The following is a 22,898-nucleotide window of genomic DNA, read 5'->3' as shown; positions in this document are numbered from 1 at the left end:
GAGATAAATCATCAGCGTTGAAAAGTGAATGGAGGCAGTAGAAGAGTTTCATTTCAGTTAGCCAATCAAAAGCGAGATGTTAGAATATCAGGAAATAATGATGAGTAAGACTCCAAATCCTGTTGTTTTGTGCCCTCTGCACTCTGACTCACTTCTATTTACTGAAACAGGAGCACCAGAGCTTTTCTTTCCACAGAGATTGGCTCTTAAGGCATACATTCAAACCAGAGACCAAAGCAGATGTAGTGAAAAAATAAGTGAATGAGAGCTTTAAATTATGACCAGACCCCATCTTCCCCTCCTGTAAGTCCATCCATCCATTTTTGGCCGCTTATCCGGGATCGGGTCGCGGGGGCCCAAACTTCCCTCTCCCCAGCCACTTGGGCCGGCTCTTCCTTATGATACACAAACCAATGAGGCTACAAACGATTATGGCCACGTTTTTTATGTCCCCCGCCCTTCCTGTTGACATTATTTTCATAGCTGTGTCATTAAAAGGGGCCCCTACTCCTGTTTGAGTCAAATACTTGTCAGGGTGTGGCTGTGTTGCCAAATCTCCTCCTCTGCCGGATTTTGCTGCCTGTTGAGACACCAGGAGCTAAAAATGATAAGAATGTAAGAAAAAAAGCCACCACCTTGGGGGTGTTTTGCTAAATTGTCTATAAACTTGGCCGAAACTATGCTGGTAAACCAGAATGTGCGTTTGCAATGTGGCTGTCCACCGCATGTGTTCCCAGCTGCCCCTTTCTTTCCTCTGTGAGTAAGTCTAAAAGGCTGGCCTTTGAACTGCTCTGAAAGTGATCCATGCCGTATGGACCGAGCAGATGTGGCCTAACCTGATTTGGTTTCAATACTTCCCCACAGGAAGTTCACAAAGCCAGCAGGTCCTCTTTTGTTATGTTAGTCATTTTTCTCAGAGGGCCAGTAGAGCCTTTAGCTTTTTTCCATTGCAGTTGTTACTTTAGAATGTGCTTGTTTATTTATTTTTTGTTTTATTTATTTTTTTGCTCCCAATCAGAGCTCTGATCAGAAGGTTTTGCAACAATATGATTTATGTTTCCCACAACTTCTGTATGGTTACTGTGTGCTTTACTGGAACAACCATCCAGCTTGTTTCATTAGAATGGTGACATGGTTACGTGTTAACTAATATCATAAAAATGTATCATATTGTGTTTTCCTCACAAACTTTAAGTTTCTTATTTTGTTATAGTTTTCAGCTAAAATGTATAAGTTTTTACTTACAAAAAATATTTTCATACACAAATACGAATAGCTAACAATACACTCTTCCTCCATTTTTATAAAATGGTTAGAGATTTTCTACATTAATGTTTTTTCCAATATCCCCTGTTTTTTCACAGCAGTGTGAAAAAAATTGCTGATAAGCACATTTTCTTTTACATTTGATGGACACAACGAAACATTTGTTTTTAAACGGTTAAAATCTCCAAAGAATATATATATATATATATATATATATATATATATATATATATATATATATATATATATATATATGATGCATTAATATTACAGTGATTTGACCAACATTAGGGAATTGATGTTTTCACCTTGATATGTAAGTATATATATATTTATGTATGTATATATATATATGTATATATATATAAATAAATAAATATATATATATATATACATGCATGCACATCAAGATGAAAACTTCAATTCCCTAATGTTGGTCGAATCACTGTAATATATATATATATATATATATATATGTGTGTGTGTGTGTGTGTGTGTGTGTGTGTGTGTGTGTGTGTGTGTGTGTGTGTGTGTGTGTGTGTGTGGACAGAGAGAGAAAGAGAGAGAGAGAGAGAGAGAGAGAGAGAGAGAGAGAGAGAGAGAGAGAGAGAGAACTCAATAAACGGAAAAGACGAGTTTTTCCAAATTGAAAAGATTTGTAGCACGTTAATCTTTGCTAAACTGAAAGACTACATTTCCCTTTCGTTAGAGAACGCCTGTTAACCAATCACGAGCGATAAAGTATGATGCATTCATATTCACCTCGGTATCAACGCTATTCCATGTCTAAATGTCGGAAAGCGAACATTTTAGTAATATTTTAGAAAGTGTAAATAAGTAAACATTCATAAAATATTGAAATAGACGCTAATTCATGCGATACTCACAAACTGCAGATAATACGTAAATTCACACAAAAAAGCCAACAGTATTAATATAAATTTGTCTCTTCATCGGTCTTCAAACAAAAGATAAATAAATTAGAAGATATATTAAAATCTTACGCACTGACTACGTTTGTTTTAGTTGCAGTGCGACAACAACTCATTGTGAAGACGATAACAGAAAACAAAGCAACTTTGTTTTTTTCCCATTCTGGTGAAGTTCAGCGAACGTCTCATAGGTTTGGAACGTTTTACTTCCCGTCGCTGGGAAGGAGTTCAGTTGCTTTTTTTCCCCCACACAACCGTTAATCAAACACCAACTTCACCTTTTTGGTAGGTTCTTTTTAGATTTAGCTGTCTGTTTACTATAACCGAATGACGAGGAAACATTAAAAAATACTCGTTTATTTTAAAGTACTTAATTAGAAGGAATTATGTTGTTAGCCACGAGGTTGTTCATTTGCTTTCAAAAGTTAGGCCGAGCAGGCCTTAAGCTAACGATGGTACTAGAAATGTAGCTAAACATTTTACTACATCTCATCCCACCGGTGGACAAGATTATTTTTTAGTTTGTTGGTGTCACGTTAAGACTAAAGGCTCAACTGTCCAGGTGTTTTAGCTATGAGTTAGCTGCTACGCAGGCTATTTCCGGTTAGCCATTTGTTTGTTAGCAGGTTAGCGAAGGCTAACCAAATATGATTACAATAAAGAGGAAAATTAAATCTTCTTTTGTGTAACGCAATTTACATACTTCCAATGTAATTTAAGCCGAACCGTAATTTATTATTTTGATTGGGTACATTGAAAATGATAAAGCTTAACTACAACACATCAGCCGACAGAAATCATCCCATAGTTTATTTGATTGGATTATATCAGGATAAGGAATGGAATACCATAATAAGTTAGGCGCATTTTCCCAGAAAGAGTTGAGAAAAACTTAAGAACTAATTCATAAAAATTTAACAAATGTCATCTCGAATGTGCAATGTGCAGATCTAATGAAATACTTTTATTCATTTTGGTGTAAGTTCATTACAGGAGTGGTATGACTTCTATAAAACGACTAATCCAGTTGCCCTTTTAGTTTTGTAATTTAGTATTCCAAGTTTAAAAATGTCAAACATTTATTCTGTTTAATCAGTTTGATCTTAGATGTAAATTTTGAATCAATAAAAATGTGCATTATTGAGAGTCCGAATCAGACATTCTAACACACAAAACAAATCGTGACATAGAAAGTGTATTAAACATTGTAGATTATATTTTTCAATAAAATTTTTATTCAGCATTGTGGTTTCATGGCACTGTCGAGTTATTTTGCCAATCATTTGATTTTTTGAAAATTGTCTTAAAGCCCATTTGTTGCTTTTTAAACTTCATTATATAGTGTGGTACAATTGGACAGGTGTGTTTGGAGTATACCTATTTAAACTGATTTTTCAGATATATTTATATATTTTTTAATATACTTGTAGTTTTTTTCAGTTTCTCTAGTTGAATCTTTAAAATAGCCAAAGACAGTTATTGATTCAGACAAAGTATTAATGCACCAACAAGATTAGTGTAAAGCTAGTATCTGTGTTTATTCTATATTTGTTTCATGTTTCCTAGACATTTTTTTCCAGACACTATTGCTATAGAGTAGACACTTTTTAAGGCTCAACATGTTTTCTTACATCTTCTTCTCGTCTGCTTACCAAATATTTTAGTGCAACAATCCACAACATTATTATAATCTTTTATTAATTGTGTAGTTGCCAGCATGTATTTCTCTGTTGATTTCTCTTTGTGCTCTTTTCCAGGTTTTATCAAGACTAGAAGTTGCAGGGCAGGATGATTGATGTCCGCGCATGGGCAGAGTATGTTGTGGAGTGGGCCGCCAAAGACCCGTATGGTTTCCTCACCACCATCATATTGGCTCTGACCCCTCTCTTCATCGCCAGCGCCCTGCTGTCCTGGAAGCTGGCCAAGATGATCGAGGCACGTGATCGTGAACAAAAAAAGAAGCAAAAGCGTCAGGAAAACATAGCTAAGATCAAGCGGACCAAGAAAGACTGAACCTGTTGAGGAGGGCAGGATGAGGGCATAAAACTATTCCAAATAATGACACGGTGCCCTTCCTCGTCCCGGCCCTACCACCAATTCAGGGCCGTTAGGCCTCATGTCAGTGTGAAGGGACACTGGCCCCACAGGCCCGATGTTGCTGCGATGGACAGCACTGACTGGAGGGGACTTGTCCCAGTGGGACTCTGGTCAGCAGGAGCTTAGTGGTCATGTTTGATGGGTTTGTTTTTGTACAAACTCCTGTCGTATTGTGCAGCTGTTGTCACATCTTGCATTCCATTGTTAACATCCCCCTCTCTGCTGAAGATTTTATACCGGAACGTTTTCCAGTACAGTCACTTGCTACCAAAATGCTGACTCTGTAATAATACAAATAAAAATGTCATGGTTGAATCTAAACAGGTCAAATAGAAGTGTGTATTTTATTGTCCTCTGAACCAGAATCCGTGAATCCTTTTATCTTCCTAAATGTAGCCACTAAATTTCACATTTTGATGCCTCTGGTTGCTAATTGTTGGCTTTGTTTTTATGTGCACTCCTAGTTAAATAACCCTCTAGCGGTGAATAAAGATCACTAACCGATCAGCTGAACCGCAGTAGGGTTGCGGGAAGCTGGCGTCTTTCTCCAGTTGTCATCAGGCGGGTCACCAGTCCATCACTGGGACACAAATGAGTCACCTAGTGACAATTTAGAGTCTTTTGATACTCATAAAGATAAAGTGTGACACGTTTATAGATAATAATGGTGTTGCTATAGTCTTAAAACCAGACCAAACAGGGTCTTGATTAACCCTCTGGAGGCAGGCGTTGCAGATTTGCAACGTTAAACGTACCTACCTGGTCACTCTGCATATTTCACGAGCATTTTTTAACTCAGAAGTACCCCTGAAGGACTCAGTTGTTCGTCCTTTTATCAAAACTTATTTTGAGCCTGAGAGGGTTAAGACTAAAGAGCATATGAATTATTTTTCAGTTTCAGAGAGCTTGCTTGTTCCATGAATGTCTTCCTTTTTTTCATCAGCAAATCCATGCTCAGAATATATTTTATTTCTCACATTCAGACAGTAATCACACCGGTGTAACATCAAGCAGCTGGTGTTTCTGATTCTGATAACCCGATCACAAGAAGAAACTCTAATATTAAATTTCAACCAAACGCATTCCCAGTTTTTATCCCAGATCCTATTCTGCAAATTGTGGATTGCGTTGAATGATAATTCTCAAGTCTATGTGGATTTCTTGGTCTGTTTCTTTGAAGTGGGCATCCAGGAGCCAGGCTGGAACGCGTCCGCCGTGCTCGTTGGCTCCTCGCTGACCTCCTGCTTGCCAAAGATGGTGGCAGCTGCATGGCCCTTGGCTGCAGTCCTTGCAGGAGCAGCCACCAGACCTTCCTTATACTCCTGATCCTGCAGAGCCCGCTCCTTCTCCTCCAACTCTTTGGCCTTCAGCTTGATCTGCTTGAACTGAGCCTCATTCATCAGTAGCTCCTGTGGAACAAACCAACAACACGTAGTGGACAGTAGATGCAGTGAGTTAAACTGGAATTAGAAACTAAGCACTTCAATTTTTGTTACCTTTATTTAAGCAGAAAAGAGTGTCCTGCCTAGGACATCTTAATATATTATTAAAAACAATAAAAAAACTGATTGCTAATATGTTTTAAGTACATATTAAATACATGACAGAAATATAATGCACAAGTTTGCATGAACTGAACTCATAAATATCAATATTTGTCTCAAATAACTCTGATTGATTTTATTTCTGCGGACTTGAAGACCGAGCTAAAGAGTGGATCATTTGTAAACGAGTAAGTGGTCAAATGTTTTAGTCGTTAATACAAAACTAACAATATTTAAAAAAAAAAAAACGAGATAATCTGAATAATTTCAGTCTTGCATGTAATCAGACTTTATGTTCTGTGATGTCAAGCAAAGTATAACAGCTGGAAACATCTGGTTAAACGAAAAAAAAGTGCTCTGACTCAATTCAGTGTTATTAAATCAATGTTGACCAAAGATGAGTCCTCATTAGGTCCTTATGAAGTGACTTTTTTATAATACTGAACAAAGGAATTGATATTAACACTCATATTTTTAAATTTAGGTTGAATATTCCCACTATGGGCAGCAGAGTGGTTCAGTGGTTGGCGCTGTTGCCTTGCAGCAAGAAGGTCCTGGGTTCACATCCTGGCCTGGGGTCTCCCTGTGCGCGCGAGGGTTCTCTCTGGGTACTTTGGCTTCCCCACATGGTCCAAAAAACATAACTGTCAGGTTAATCGGTTTCTCTAATTGTCCTTAGGTGTGAGTATGCATGCTTGGTTGTTTGTCCTGTGTCTCTGGCAACCTGTCCAGGGTGTACCCCGCCCGCTTGCCTGTAGATTGCTGGAGATAGGCACCAGCCCCCCGCGACCCTGCATGGACAAGCGGGTACAGATAATGGACGGATGGGTTCCCACTATGACTACATGGCCGTAGAAAATCAACGGTAACATGTTGGAAGTCGTTACCGGATGGGACATTATTTCTACTTCCTTTGAAGTATCTGCAGCATGAAAGTCAAACAGAAAAAAAAGGTTTGATTTTGAAGCTTCCAGGAAAAAAAGAAGAAGAAAAAAAGAAACGTGTGCTTCATTGACCTGGAGTTTATCATTTCAATAAGCACCAGTTAAAAAGGTATACTTGGAACAAATGGGTAAGCAAGTGTTTACAATATCAGCAACCATTCTAGCCTAGTGAACTAGACCAAATTCTTGCTTTGCAAAGTTTGGTCTAGGAACGCTCCACTGGAACCTCTGCAGCCCCTATTCTGGCTGGCCAATCACAGCTCTCTAGAGGGGTTTCAAACACATAAAGAGCTGTGATTGGTCCATAATGGTGGGCCAATCATAGTGCTCTATCTGCTTAGTGAAGAAATCACAGAGCTTTATCCGCTTTGTGGGCCAATCAGGGCACTCTATATGCCTGGTGGGTGGGATGATGCAACAGAATGAAACAAGATGGCGACAGCTCGTTTGAAACGGCTTTTACCTCAATTTTGGACTATTAGAACTTGGGCTTCATTAGAATTAGGAGCAGATAGATGGATTTAAGTGCGTTTTTTTTTTTTTTTTTTTTTTTTTTTAGAAAAAATGACGCGTTTTCTCCTTCTTCAACTGCGGACCGCCTCATTTACCGATAGCTGTTGCGGTGAGTATGTCACATTCATTGTCCAGTAGCATGCGGAGATCATTTGAAAGACAACGGTAGAACCCGCCCCACAACCGAGAGCCGTCAGTGGAGCGTTGCCAGACTAAATAATACATTTATTTAGTCTGGCTTGCCAGGCTACAACCATTCAAATTCATGGAAACAATTATTACTAAACGGTTGCCCGCTATGGCTAGTATCCAGTGATGCTAGCTTCACCCTGGAGTCGGGGGCCAAAGGAGGAAGGGAGGACTGGGCAAAAGTGAAGGACTGGTAAAGAGAGGTGGTGGTGGCCAAAAAGTCCTGCTTTGGGGAGGGAGACGAACATACTGAGCTGCTTTTCCAGCCTGTTAATGACAGGATTTAATCCAATCAATTTATGTCGGTTTGGACCAGGAAGAGAGGGAGCGTGACAAGGGGAAGGGTAATGTGTTGGGAGTGAAGCCTTGGCCACGCCGACGCTGTCCAGCTGTCGATGGCAGCTATTGGCCAGACGCGAGGCAGAAAATTGGAAGAGAATGTTCTGGCAAAAGAGGCAGAGGATGGCACCGGCTACTGGCATGGATGCGGGATGGAGAGACAGAAAGAGTGCCTGGGCACTGGCCTTCCAAGGGATTTCCTACAGACCCACGTTTTACCGGCCAAATCATTTCCAGCATTCTCACATTTAAAGAGCAATAAACCCAGTGAGAGGAACGCAAAGGGGGGGGGAAAACTGCACGCCTTCGATATTCCCATCTTGGAGAGTGCCAGAAATAAAACACACCAAATAAAAAGCCCGAGATGGAGGCTTCTGGTGGAAAAAAAGAAGGTAAACCTAGACACTGTGCCAGTGAGCCCCCTTGTTCGGAGGCTGCTTCTGTTCTGTCTCGCCATCAGCGCTGCTGTTGATTTTAACACCTGTCCTCTAAACTTCCTGGATCCACTTTCAAACCGTTAGATTAAAACAAATCAAAAGCTTTTCCCTTTCCATCTTTGCTCCTTTCCCTCCCTTGCAACTAGCCCCCTAGAGTCCAAACATCAGCACAGCGGGGAAGCTGAGGCAAGGGGGTGTACCTCGATGGTGGGGGGCTCCTTCCGTCTGCCTCGGATCCAAGCTGGAAGAGGAGAAGAGATGAGAAAAGGAGGAAGAGTGAGAACACCCACATGAGCATATGCTGCACAAACAAAACCTGCAGTCATATTTGAAGGCTGCAGCTACATCGCCGCTGAGCGACTTGGTGAGGGCGCGAGGGGCGCGTCTGACTTTCTTTGGTCTTGCTTCGTGTTACTTTGTAAACTAGAGGGAAACGTGCAGAGCTATGCATTTGATAAACTCCAAACATGAATCCAGTGAGCGGCGCGTCTCGGAGGAGAACGTGTGGATGTTCTTTGATGTTTGAATCTAAAAGCACATGCTCCGTCACTCCTCGCGGACACCTCTGTCCCTCTCCGGAGCAGAACTGTGTCTGTCATGTCTTCTCCTGTCTAAGGAGTTCGGGATTTGGCTGAGCCGGCTGCACGGCGGAGCGGGTTAAAGGGAGCCAGGAAAGCAAGAGGCGGCAAGAGAGATTTTTTTTTCTCCTCCTTGCAACACTTCTTCCAGCTAGGGATTCTGGGCCTCTTTTATCCATTTCTTATTTGCATCCTGATGAAAATGCATGAGGGATGGGGCGAAGCGGGATGAAGGGGTTTAAGGTGGATAAAGCCAGTCTGAGACACACGGATGGGTGTGTATCTTGTTGTAAGGAATGTTTAAAGTCTATTTTATGGTACGGGTGTTCTAACACCAGCAGAAGGCATCTCTGATGCTCCGTCCTCCATACCATCTTGCTGGATGAAGACATTGAGAAAAAAAAAACCAAGCAAGTATAGCGTGAATTAGCCACGAATCTGTCGTGTTGTTTTAGTTTTGAAGTGGCCGTTTGGTTAACGTTGACAATTTAGCTCCCATATGGAATGTGTGGCAACGATTCTGCAGGCAAAACTCACCATCCCACTCTATCGGAATGCTGCCCTCCGTATATTCGTGCACCGAAGGATTGGCTGCCTCCACCATCCGCTTGGCACGGACGTGCCTTCCTGGAAAGAAAGAAAAAAGGAAGCTAGTGTGAGTTGATGGACGTGCTTGAAAATGATGCACACGAAATGCAAAAGAATATAAATGCAAAGACTCGGCAGACACAAGGATCTCCATCTTCTGCTCGCAGACACCCAGATACAGACAGACGCGCACGCACTCGAGAGGGATGACAGTGCTGTGACAGGCCGTGGATGATTACCTCGCGGCCCTCGGGCCCTTCTCCTCAGATCTCGCTGAGTGGCTCCAAATCTGGGCTAAGCCTTTATGCAAATCAGCCTTCCTTTAGCCCGACCAACCACGGCCCCCCTCACTGACAACCTCTTCCAATCACAGGGCTCTGGCTAACAATGCCCTCCAAAATCAACATCAAGCCCAGCAGGAGACAAAAGAGGTCAGACATCACAGAGAACAGGAGAGGCGCGAGCTGCGTGGAATATTAAGTGCTCCTTTCCCTTCCCTATCTGTATACAGCACAACGCTCGCTGGCAGCAAGGCCATCGCCAATTATTTTGGTCAAATCTGCTGATTAGACAAGTTTGGCTGGCGCACAATGACACAGAGACGAAGACAGGAAGAGGGGGAGCTAAGGAAGAGACGAGATGAGAGAAAGCGAGAGGTATATAAAAAGGATCTTCTTGTGCGAGGTCTCTTCGTGGCTTGTTCAGAAAATACCAAGTAATGTGTTTTCTTCTCACAGGTAGTCGGATGTCAATCTATCACTTCCATGCCTCTGAGAAATGATGAGGCAAGGAAGGGGGAGGTAGGAGATGGAAGAGAGAGAGAGAGAGTGATGATGCATGGCGAACATGGCTGGAAGGAGAGAAATGTATGGGCATGGAAAAACAACACGCTCCAAAACACAGACAATCTGTCAGGATTCCATCACGGTTCCTCTGCAGCCGACTGGACATGGACAAATGGATGCAACCACGTCCACGCTCACTCCAGACTGATGGCCTTAATGTTTACTTCAGCCATAACAGATAGGTCTGACACTGAAATGGATAAATGACGGCCCTCTAAAAAGTAGCAAAGCGAGGTCTGGGTACTTGTGTGTCCGTGTGTTCAGCAGAGACCAAAACAAATCTTTATACTTGTGCACCTCTGTCACTATGAGGATGATCCAGCACATATAGTAATCAGGTCAGCTAATTAGGCTAGTAATGCTTTAGCTCTGCCTTGGTTCCCTCTAGATTGTCACTATATGGCCTCACTGGCTTGATTTTTCTTGTTATATCTACATAAATCCCATCTATCCTGCAAAACTGGATGGACAGTGACCAAAGTGCACCATATTATTTTTTATATTAGAGAACAAGAATGCTTTTAAATGTTTCTCAGACCCCCCCCCCCCCAAAAAAAAAAGATAGCACAACAAGAGGATGTTTTCTCGAGGTAATACTAATACGACGAACGGTTAATTATAAACAGATCATATCCATACTTGTAAGGGTGTGGGTGGCAGCAGACTTAAATGGTAGAATTGCATTAAAGTCCCCGCGTGCATTGTGCTTAGCTACGGCTAATGCCTAGATAACAGGCATGAAGAGAAGAGGCCTACTTTCTGTCTCTTCTACGCTGCATCTCCTCCTCGTCACACGCCGACACAGCTCTTCTGCAGCGTGACTAAATCCCTTCCATGGCATCTTTTATCCACGGATTTTAATGACAAACACAGTGTGCACTTATATTTTGGAAACTCCCATCACAAAAGCACTTGGAGGAAACATGTCGATCTGACTTGGGTGTTTTTCCACATTTTCAACCTGGAGTAAAAGTACAAATTGGGATAAGAGTCATGTCTGAGAAACCATCAATAAAACGATGCAGCTGCAGATACTTGATGTAAAACCTACTATATATTAATCTTAACAACAGGTTAACCCCAGAGTTGTTCAAATCTTGGTACTCAGGGGCTTCTACTTGCATGTTTTCTATATTTCACACCTGGTTTGAATCAATGGGCTTCTTAAAGAGTAAGTGACCCCGAAATCAAATTTTTTTTTTTGCTGATAAACTATTTAAGTAAGTGCCTAATCATGCTGTAGACACATGTAGCCAATAATTTGGCACTTTAGTGCCTCTTAGTTAAAATATAAATACTCTGCCTAAAACTGTCAGTGTTGCTCCATCTTCAGGTAAAGACTCTGCACTACATTTGAATTTAAATCTGCCATCGCTTTTGGCTAACCTATGATGTTAGCTGGTACCATGTGATGTCACAATGCCGCTGTGATTGTGTATTTGTTAGCAGCTCCGCCCTCTCAGTCTGCCAGGCAACACCTCCTTGTCGTGCATTTGTCAAACAGGAAATTGGAGTGAAGTTAGACTCTGGTAGGGGGTGACTTGCTCTTTAAGAACCTGAGGACATGAAGACGAGGTGATCCAGTCACTGAATCGGGCGTGTTGGAGCAAAAACAGCTACAACATGCACGGCATTGGTCCTCCAGGACCAGGATTGAATAGCGCTGGTTTATCCTGTGAGAAACCATGTAATATTTGCTCTTCTTGAAATACTAGGGATATGTAATGGTGAGATTCTGGTGATATATATATCACGATATATTCAGTCAGATGATATTAGACAAGACTGAATTTATTGTAGGAAAATTCAATAAACAGTCCAAACGGATACAAAACATGTTTAAAATGAGGTATCTGAACATAACAGAGGGATTTACGTTTCAATGGTGGGAACAAAACCTATTGCACACTGCTGCCAACTAGAGGTCAGCATTTGAATTGGACCAAAATAAAAGAAAATACACAAATGTTTGCATGTAAATTCTTCCTAAAATTAGATAGATGGCTTTTGAATATTGATATAATATTGCAGGAAGAAATATCACAATATATTGCGATATCGATATTTTCTTACATCCCTATGAAATACGTTCGGTCACTCTGAGTTTCACATGCGTGCAGAACATTAAAATAATCGACCATATTTCCTGCATTAGCCGCAAACAGTAAAGAGATGAGAAAACGCTAAGGTCAGAAAAAGCCAGTCTCTTCTGTACAATTTGCTTTCAGGGACTCGCCCACCATGGGTCGAGGTCGAGATCCTAGAAGGCTTTGTTAATTTCACTGGAGCAAGGAGAGGGAAGGGTTCGTCTCAGCTACTAGAAGCTAACCATTAGCAATAGCAACTCTCCAAACTAACAACATCTATGGGCTTGTGTCAACTGTGAAGAGAAAAGCCTTTTTTGACCCAAGAATGGAGAGTGAATGGAGGCAGCAGAAGAGTCACGTTGCTGTTAGTCAATCAGACGTCAAACAAGTAAATATTAATGATACTCCAAATCCTGTCATTTTCTACCCCCTCACTCTTCCAACTAACATCTACTTCCTGAAACAGAGTTTTATATCTGCATAAAACCTACTCACAAGTTGTTCATTTATAATAGAGACCACAGCAAACTTACTGAAGTGAGTGAGTGAATGACTCCTTTAAGTATACACTCACTAACCATTAGGTACAGGCGATCTGTTGTTTATAAACAGATTTAACAAATCAGCCATGGCAGCAACTTGATGCGTTTAGAAGTCATGAAGACATCTTACTGAAGTTCAAACTGAGCATTAAAATGAGGAAGAAAAGGGATCTGAGGCTCTTTAAACGCGGCATGGTTGTTGTTGTCACATGGTCTTCCATGCACAACCATCTCTAGGGTGTTACGGTCTAAAAATAGATCACTAGCCTCCACAGTCACCAGATCGTAATCCAATCCAGCACTTTTTGTAAAATGGGTGACTCAGATAACAGATTTGGAGCAACTGGGTGATGCTATCACGTCAGTATGGACCAAAAGCCCCATAGGAATTTTTACAACATATCTTGTTGAGTCTATGACATGAACAATCAAAGGAGCAATTTGTAAGAAATCTACAGTGGAAAATTCACAAAACAGTCTATTGCCTTAATTGTGTTAGAAGGAAGGTTGCATTGAAATAAATAAATAAATAAATAAATAAATAAATAAATAAATAAATAAATAAATAAATTAATTAATTAATTAATTAATTAATGAAAGAGGGATGTGGTCATTGTTTACACTCAAGAGTTTGCCAAATCTGCAGCGAGCTAACGCTGGAGCACCAGAATTTGTAATTTGACACCAGCAGGCAAAAAGTGCCAAAGTTGTTAAAAAAAAACCTAGTTCGGTAAACAGGAGTGACCCAGAAGTTATTACTCGTAACCCAAAGAAGCCACAGCATCACTTTGTTTTACTCATGGACGTAATTTTGGGGGGGGGGGACAGGGGGGACATGTCCCCCCCACTTTTTCCAAAGTCAAGTTTTGACCCCTGCACTTTTTACCATCCAAAAACAATATTACGCTATATTAAATTGACACTGGTTGAGCTCTAGAACCAAGCGGAAAACAACCGTTTGTGTTGAAGCCTGTTTCCCATTAGAACATACTGTAAAGATAACCCCCCCGTGTCCCCCCCACTTTTAAACTGAAAATTATGTCCATGGTTTTACTAACACCAGGTAAAGCAGGCTAGAGGCTAACGTTGCGCTAACAATGCTAACGGTGAATTAGAGCAAACAGTCAGCTCTAAAAAAATTGGCCACAGGATGTCGTTCTTACATATTGCACCTTTAAGGTGGTTTTGGCAGCATAAGAGGGTCCAACCTGGTGTTAGGATATATCAATATGTTAAATGTCCTCAAATGAAGGACTTGAAAAAGCGACAGATGTTTACATTTCAAAATAAAAAAGGAAAATGTCACATCTAATCTAAAATCTTCATAGTTTGGTCAGTTTTTTTCGAACCTTGAAAATAAATTCCTACACCAAAGGTCTAAAAAAACATTCATATTCATCCTAAATATGTAAACAAATGCTGATAAATATAAATGATGCAAAAGCATAACCAACAAACATGGGCGTAAGCTACCTGTGTGCCCCACAGCCCTGCACACGCCTCCACCTTTCCTTCAACGCCACCTTGAGAGAAAACAGAAGTATGAAGAGCGCGAGGACCTCACAATCTCAGCGGGCGCCCTTGTGACAAGTCTGCTCTTCATCACTCACTGGGGGCAAACCTATTTACTAGACAAATATACACAGGTACACACAGACACACACTCACAAACACACACGAGCGGCTAGAGAGCAGGCAGATTAACCTGAGGGACGGGAGCGAGGACGCTGCCGCTTTACCGTGAAGGACAAACGCAGCACTGCCTTGGAGAGGGGGAGGGTCCAGCAGCAGGGAGGAATGAAATCCCACAACATAAATATTCATGAGCCATCTCACCTGTCTGAGCACAACTCATCTGTGAGCCTAGCTGTGGATCCTGGGGGAGGGGAGAAGTGAAGGAAGGAAGGAAGGAGACAGAGGAAGGATGGGCAAGGGGGTTGCCGTGGCAGCCGCACTTCTTCCTTCCCCATTCGTTAAAATAAGACATGATGCGCTCTGAGGGCTGCTTTTTGAACCCTGAACACACCCCGCTAAACTCCATCACCTGCTTCAACACACACACACACGCACGCACACACACACACAACCCCCAACTTCACACATCAGCTCCCAGGTGAAAACTGCTGGGGGCGACCCGAGAGGTTTTTCACCTCCACAGTGTCATTGCGGGTATCTTGTGTCGTCTTTTTCTTTTTTCCCCCGTGCACTCTCTTCCCTGCACTCCATTTTTTATGCAGACACGAATGTCAAGGGAGCACGCATCAATCAACAAAGGCTGGATGAGAAAACTCCCTTAAACTCTGACAGAGCACATCAGAGTGATCTCCTCACACTCGACCCCAACAGGTGGACGGCGTCGCACCCGCCTTACTATCAACCCCTAGACCTGCAGAAAAACACCACGTTTGCTTGTGTTTCACCAGACTGCAATGCAGACAAAAAGAAAAGCTCCTGACTGCAGCAGCATGGCAATCATCACTCCCTCTCTACATGAGCGGCCGTGTCAGAAGCGAGGAGTTTCAGGTCTCGCACGGTGACGGGACAATGCAGCGAGCCCATCGTCCTGGATCTAACCAAGTCTATCCCGCTCCAGCTGAGCCGGGCGCAGGAGACGAGCCAACACGTTCATCGTGATAGACGGCTTTATGAAGATGGAGTGAGCCGATGAGCGCCGCTGATACAAGGGCAGCCAGGTACAGATTTGGACCCCCCCCCCCCCCCCCCCCCCCTTCCCTCAATCTCTTCCTGAAAATCAAAACATGGAGGGGATGTGTGAGGGCTGTAACCATGGTTACCCATTATCCCAGAGCCAAGTGATGTGGGATGAGGTTTAGAGCGAAAAGGCCAGTCATTGTTTTGCATCGGTTCTGGTGAGAGGAGGAGCTCGGGTGTAAACAAAGCGGGCCTGCTGCCGTTTACTTTTATTCAGCTGTTGTTCTGTTTGCCTCCGCTGATCCCGCCGAGCCCGGAGAGACTCGCGACAGAACGGGAGAATCAGTCAAACGAAAGCAGCAACAAACGGAAAAGAATACTCTGATTTCCCCCGTGTGTTGCTTTCAGCTAAAACAGGAAGTGGGGTTTACGGATGGAGGAGATGTTTTGGTTTCTGCCTGAGACCACCCATTCTCATCTAGTGACACCCCCCACCCCATCTCACCACATCCACCCCTTTCCTGCCCAGTGGGTTATAAAAGGGCCTGAGCCAGGAAGTCAGGAGCCTTTATGAGGCTTTGGAGCAGAGTGGACCCCCTTCCTTCCTCAGAGGCCCATGATGTCCATACACCAAGCTGTCCACCCCTTTTTGTTCACCTCCACTACTCCCATCCAACCCCCTTTTCATCCCCTTTCCCTCCATTACACCTTCAACACCACCACCATCGCTCGCTTACCATTAACCTATCCCCACCTTCTCTTTCTCCCATGCTATCTGCCTGTTCCACCCACTCATTTCACCCTCTTTCTGTCAGAAACCCTCCTTTCACCACCTCCATTCTTTCCCTCCACTCTATAATTTCACCCCATATGTCAGCATCTTCTTTGTTCTTTGTCACTCACTTTCCGTACCCCACCTTCTTCTCCACCCTCCAACAGTTTCCCTTAGCCTTATCTTTTCTCTTTCCCTGCTCTCCTTGCCTTATTTCTCTCTGCCTGTCTGCTTTATTAAAATATTCTGACTTGCATAAGCAGCAGCGGGCTCTGGGAGACGTCTCCTAGCGTGCCAACCTGTCCGTCAGTCCTCCTGGTTGAGTTTCTGACCGACAAAGAACCCTCGGTTGTCAAAACACGCTGAACGTGAATCCGATCTGTCAGTCTCAGAATTCTTTCTTTTTTAATTCTTAGCTTCATTTGTCTTTTTTTTTTATCTGTGTGTCAAATAGGAAATTGGTTTTAAAACAAACCTACAGTGACACGGATCCCTCTGCAGACAGGCGGTTTACTGGACCTGAAAAATACTCCGACCACAAATATTGGATCGAGGCCCACTCGAATTGTTCAGCCACTGAGAATAAATGTGCCCATCTCTCGTTTTCGGCATCTATTTCTTTAAATGTCTTTTTAATGAACTAGTAAAAGTCGCTGCATGATGTGCCACAAGATACACACTTGGCAACCAAAGTAGAGCTAGATGAGCTAAACCCCTATAATGATTAAACAACCTTCATTTAAACCCCATGCAATGCAAAGCTGCTGATCAATTAGCATGATTTACCGTGGCGGTTCTGGACACGGCCGCGTCTATAAACACCGACTCGGTGTCCTACGGTAGGATAGACCCTCCTTCATCACACCCAGGGGACGACTTGTGGCAGAATGAACAGCCATTTGGACCCTCGTCACTTTCCACCGCGAGTCTTTCAGTAGAAATATGAGGCTGGAATCAACGCTCTGATGACACACAGCCATCTGTTGTTGTGTTAAGTGTGTTAAGGCATGAAGTGGAGAGAAATACGCACACAACTGCTGATTTTTTTCATCCCCTTTTCTTTTAAAGGGGACTTATTATGCAAAACTCATCTTTTGCATCCTTTTGTGCAGCCATGTGGGTGTGTAGTGTCTCTATGAACACTCCAAACATGAAAAAAGCCCATCCATCCGTTTTCTGTCATTCAGGGTATCTGCAGGTTTAAGGGAGCCAAATTTAAGACTTTTTAAGACCTTTTTCAAGGCCACTTTGACCAAATTTAAGCTTTTTTTAAAGTTAAATTTAAGCTTAACAGGTGCTAACCACATCGCGAACGTGGGATTAGCCATCCAGTTACCATTAAACTTGCAATTCCCCATGGCACAAGCTCTCACTAGCTTAACCAGCTAATGTGCTCATCTAAAAATAGCCTCCTTTCACAACCAACTGAATGTGTGCGGTTTTGCTTACACCAATATCGTACACAAGAAATGCTGAACACTAACTAGAAATTCACGAAAATTTTATAGAAATAAAAGAATCTTGTTTAGTGGGCCTTTGGTAATTTAAGACCTTTGGAAACTGTATTTAAGGAGTATTTGTAATTTTTAAGGATTTTTAAGGCCTTAAATTTTGAAAAGCAAATTTAAGACTTTTTAAGACTTTTTAAGGACCCACGGATACCCTGGTCATTGTTTGATTTTAAGAATAATGTGTCTAAATGAAGCCGTTTCAAAAAGCCCCCGTTTGTGACGTCACAAACGAGGATTTGGGAAAAATAAACTCTCACCTGCCAAAGACCGGAAGGAGCAGCAGCTTGTCCCTGCAGTGTTGCCAATTGCCTCCGACAGAAAGTAGATGAATTTGACCCAGAAAGTCCCTAGATGTCGCAAGATGACATCATATTGGTGACATCATCACACCGCGTCGGCATTCATTTTCTTCCCAAAATCTAATATGGTTTAAAAAAAGGGACGTTTCGAGGAGCAGGCTGGGCTTTTGCTAATCTTTAGGGAATCTTAATGACAACCTTCATGCGTGGTGGCGCAGTTGTTAGCACTGTTGCCTCGCAGCACAAAGGTTGCAGGTTCGAAACTCGGCCGCGGCGTTTCTGCGTGGAGTTGCGTGTTCTCCCCATGCATGCGTGGGTTTCCTCCGGGTACTCCGGTTTCCCCCACAGATCACAACACGCCCTATAGGTTATAAATGGTAAGTCGCTTTGGATAAAAGCGTCTGCTAAATAAATAAACATGAACATAAACCTTTGATAAAAGTATGAATGAAAGTAGTGAAGGGTTGTCAGAAATGGCGCTAGGCACTTTTGGGGAAAAATCGATAAGAGATCTGTAAAGTCGTTAGAAATAGCAACAAAGTTGCTACGTTGGCAACCAGGGTCCGAAATAAAATTTTTGACTCACCGGCCAAGTTGGCTGGTAGATGATGAAAATCTACAGGCCAAGCATATTTTTTACCGGCCAAAAGTCTAAATGATTTAGATCTACCTAAAGCATGTTATTCTATATCATGTTGATTCCAAACAGAGAGGAGTGACAAAATAATTAAAACATCATTTAATAAGAAAAACAACTCTTTTGTCATTTTACTATTTATTTATTTTTTAGAGATGTTTTTATAAACTCTTTAGTTGAAATCTAGTCAGACTCCTTGTTTTCTCTGACATAGCCATTAGCGCCGAGACCGTGGGTGTCACCGGTAGAGACTCAGATTGAGCCCGGGACATGGATGTGCAGGCAATATGGCATTTGCTGTTTTCATGTTCTCGAATAGTCTCAAGCTTCATCGTCTTATTTCCTATGACAAACGAGTTGTTACAGTTCTTCTGTCGAGCGTGCTGGCGGCAAACGGTGCAGCTCATTTGCGCAGATTCTGGTTCATAATGTAGCCATTGTCTTACGACTCCGCCATCTCCAGTTCGCCACTTTTCACAAAATCTTCTGGTTGCCACTGGTCCTGGTGGTTTTTCTTCCAGTTCGACGAGTTTTCTTTTGGAAGGCTGGCTGACTCCAGTTAAAAACCGCCACATTTCACCGCTAGTTTTAACATGAAGCTAACTGCTAACTTGATAAACTGATTGAATGGGATAGGCGGAAATGACGTTGGATGTGGCGCTCACATTTTGCGTACGTTTGTGTACGTTGCATGCAGGCGGGAGGAGTATCACAGAAATCCATGGAAGATGACTGATAAACATAACTAATGTGGTGCAAACATGTACTCGCTATGTGGCAGATAGAGCTCAAAAATTGGCGAGTGTTAATTTCGGACCCTGTCGGCAACACTGCTACTCTGGGCCTCTCCTCTGTATCAGAGCTTCTTAGCTTACAGCAGCTTGAGTGGAGGGTGGGTGGGCGTCTCCAGCTAAAGCTTGTTATATTAAAGTGACAGAGCCCTGAAATGACTCATTCTGGTAGGTACTGAAAATGTCAAGAACAAAACTGCAGAAATTGCTTTATGTGAGAGGGATTTAGTGCAAAGAAATTCATAAACATGTTTGGTATTGACCATAGAGCTATTTTACCTTTAAAAAAGTCATATTATGTCCCCTTTAAAATACGAAGCAGATATACACAAACATGGAGGTTGTCGCTGTTGTGTTGCAAAATACACAGGGACACAAGCTCTCTCTTCAGCCCCTCGAGTCGCCTGAATTAGCAGAACTGAAACCTTCTTTAGTTAGGACAGAGCTAGGGAATCAAATAAATGATAGACAAAAAGAGGAGGGGGATAGTGATAGGACGACAAGTCAATGGCTCCTTTTTCCTGCAACAGCACAGCTCACCCGCGAAGAAACCTCTGAATCTCTTCCATTCTCCGCGCAGCAAAGAGGACCAATAGATTAAAACTGCACGGCACACACAGCTAAAATGAATGGTGCTAAAAATACATCCTTTTCACCGACACATGAAAGGAAACTGCCTTTCCTCTGTCCAGTATTGAGAAGCCATTGATTCCAAGACAAAGGCTACACCTCCTCAAAGAGGTAAAAAAAAATAGCAATCATACAGGCAATTATTTTCAAATGTGCCTGCAGCAGCCGATAATGTCAGCGCGCCTCTCTTCCTAAATAAAGGGAGGGAAGGCAGGCGTCAGAGCTGCGAGCCTGCTGCTGAAGACGAATGAGCCCATCCACAGAATGCTTGGCTTTCATCTGGGCAGCATGACATGGCGCCCCATGCAGTGTGAGGCAGAGCCAGGCCTGGGGGACAGAAGCACACAGAAACAGAGAAGAATATAGATTCTCTATTCAGCTCGGTGGAAACAACACCCAGACCCCTTTAACACCACTGGACAGATAGCCATTGGCTTTCTTGTAGCCCTACCCCAGACCAAACTCGCTAGGGCCTCTCAACCCTTTCTATGTCAGCCTTTATGGCTGCTGGACCTTTTGTAAAAGACGGAGGCAGAGATTCTTTCTTTTCCACGAGTGTTCTTCAGCCTCTTTCATTTAGATGAGAAGAAAAATCAGAGGAGCGGTTTATACGGCTCTCTGCTGGGCCGATCCCTCCACGCTGCCGAAATGCTTCGCTGTTTTGAATGGAAATCTTCGCTGGAATCACTTCAAAACGAGGAAAATCCTGCAAAACACGGGCGGGGTGCAGGAAGGCGGGACTACGTTGTGAACGCAGACAAAACCCAGATGGAAGCTGTTCTAATCAAATGGGACAAATCTCCCCCAAAAGACAAAGTCGTTCGCTTTTTCCATTTCTGTCATAGCAACCATTAGAATCCCAACATGTAGCCATAGCGCTGGCTCCTCGCATTGTTTACGCCCCAGTTTTCTAAAGTTAACGGACTGAGAGAGGTAGAAAATGGGGGCAGCAAGGCATGGATAAAGGTAGAGTGGGGTAGACAAATGAATAGGAGCAAATGGACAAAGAGAGCGAGAGAGAGAGAGAGAGAGAGAGAGAGAGAGAGAGAGAGAGAGAGAGAGAGAGAGAGAGACTCTTCACCTATTTTAACCCAAACTTATGTGCTCCAGTGGAGACCCCTGCGGTCCTTGCCTTAAGGCCCTGAGCCCACGCTCGGCCTATCAGTTTGAGATCAAAAAGAGCTCACTTTGGCAAGACACATGGACTGAATAATGCATACGCTTTAGTTCCACAAGGCTGAATAAGGTGAGTGCCAAAATAAGAGAGAGATGCAAATATGTGCATCATCTTTCACTTTATGTTTATGACAAATGCATATATGTGTTGGTTTGGTGCTCAGATGGGGGTTTGTCAGAGCCTATTTGTTTGCAGGCTACCTAGCCTCTGTACCGTGTCCGTCACTGCAATGGGACAGTGCATACATTACTCTGTGGCATGCAAGAAAGCAGCTTCTGTGATGTCTCATTTGAATAGTCTGACAGCCAGGGGTGGAGAAGCAGCCTCGTAATGAATTATAAATACAAAGTGGGTGAAATATTTTGCCACAAACCACTGAGAAAAGGTGTGCACCCTCCCCAAGTTTGGCCAAAAAGATGCAGAACTTGTCAAAGTTTGATCATTATTGAAAGAAAACCAAAAGACAAGTGAAACGAGTTGGTCTCTTCACTGTATGTTATTCTACTTGCCTTCAACAAACCTTTATGACTGCATTTTCACGTCTGCAGACCTTTGATCACAAGGCACCTCAGGGGTGATGCCAAAACACTTCTGAGCTCCATGCTGAACTGTTCTCCACCCTGCCATCCTCCATCCCAAGATGCACTTCCACACGTGTTCAGAACAACAAGAGAAGGACTCGTAATAAGATCTGGCCTGTGATTTTGACCCAAGACGACCTTTTGATTTTATAGACTCTGTGAAGGTTGCTACTGGCATCCCAACATGGATTAGCCTGACACAGTTGCACTTCCTGGCCTGAGCAGGCTTTCATTTGTAGCACTGCCACGTCTCAGTAGGAGTACATGACCTCCTTATAAATCCTCATCACAGACAAGCACTCCTTTGATGTTTAACAGTGGTGTGGGAGGGAATATTTTCTTTGAACATTTCAACAGAGTCCCAAAGTTATTAAAAACTTAAAAACAGTTAAAACTAGAGTGAACCACAAACTCATGAACTCTAAGATGTAAGTGGCGTTCTTCCGCCATCTAGTGGCAATCGTGCAACACTACATGAACAGAAGGTTGAACGGTAAAGTCACATTCACAACAAGACAGAGTAGGATTATTGACGCAAACATAAAACGTTAGAGGTGTATTTAAAAGGAAATGAATCATGAATGAAATAACTAGCCAATAAACATAAATTTACCTGTCCACGTCTTCTGCTCGGGGATTATGTAATATGTATTCCCCAAATGATCAGTCCCGACGGGCTCACGTACAATTCCAAATGTTCTCCGTAAGAAGCCAACGATCCTGATCATGTTTACTGAATAACCCAAAGGTTCTAGAGTCAAATAGTTCTCTAAAACTGTCTGTTGCCTTTCGCAGCTCTTGTTTACGATATCGCTCCTGGATCGAAAGGAGAACCAACAAACAGTTTTGTGATTGGACAGCCGTACTTTCTTCACCAATCACGACTCTTGTTATTAGATCGGTCATTTTAGCCAACATGGCGTCTCGATGTTTAGAACGAGCAGAAA

The 22,898-nt window shown here is 42.7% G+C and overlaps 2 protein-coding genes across 3 annotated transcripts; one reads left to right on the top strand and one right to left on the bottom strand.

Moving 5' to 3' along the window:
• The first annotated feature begins 2,363 nt into the window (after positions 1-2,363).
• On the top strand, positions 2,364-4,442 carry smim15 (small integral membrane protein 15). The gene is made up of 2 exons (XM_015972837.3): positions 2,364-2,483; positions 3,956-4,442. Exon 2 carries the CDS (start codon positions 3,987-3,989, stop codon positions 4,209-4,211), a length of 225 nt encoding a protein of 74 aa, XP_015828323.1. The 5' UTR covers positions 2,364-2,483; positions 3,956-3,986; the 3' UTR covers positions 4,212-4,442.
• Positions 4,443-5,242: 800 nt separating this feature from the next.
• ndufaf2 (NADH:ubiquinone oxidoreductase complex assembly factor 2) lies at positions 5,243-22,805 on the bottom strand. 2 transcript variants are annotated; one of them, XM_015972836.3, is made up of 4 exons: positions 22,565-22,805; positions 9,377-9,466; positions 8,462-8,502; positions 5,243-5,704 (listed from the first exon to the last, which is right to left on the bottom strand). In XM_015972836.3, exons 1-4 carry the CDS (start codon positions 22,677-22,679, stop codon positions 5,444-5,446), a joined length of 507 nt encoding a protein of 168 aa, XP_015828322.1. In that variant the 5' UTR covers positions 22,680-22,805; the 3' UTR covers positions 5,243-5,443. The 2 variants fall into 2 exon arrangements, with proteins under 2 accessions (XP_015828322.1, XP_054587757.1); XM_054731782.2 differs by lacking the exon at positions 22,565-22,805 and adding an exon at positions 14,607-14,730.
• Positions 22,806-22,898: the final 93 nt, after the last annotated feature.

This window comes from Nothobranchius furzeri, chromosome 17 (assembly GCF_043380555.1).
Source record: "Nothobranchius furzeri strain GRZ-AD chromosome 17, NfurGRZ-RIMD1, whole genome shotgun sequence".
Taxonomy (NCBI): Eukaryota; Metazoa; Chordata; class Actinopteri; order Cyprinodontiformes; family Nothobranchiidae; genus Nothobranchius; species Nothobranchius furzeri.
This window is presented reverse-complemented; position numbering and strand designations above follow the sequence as displayed.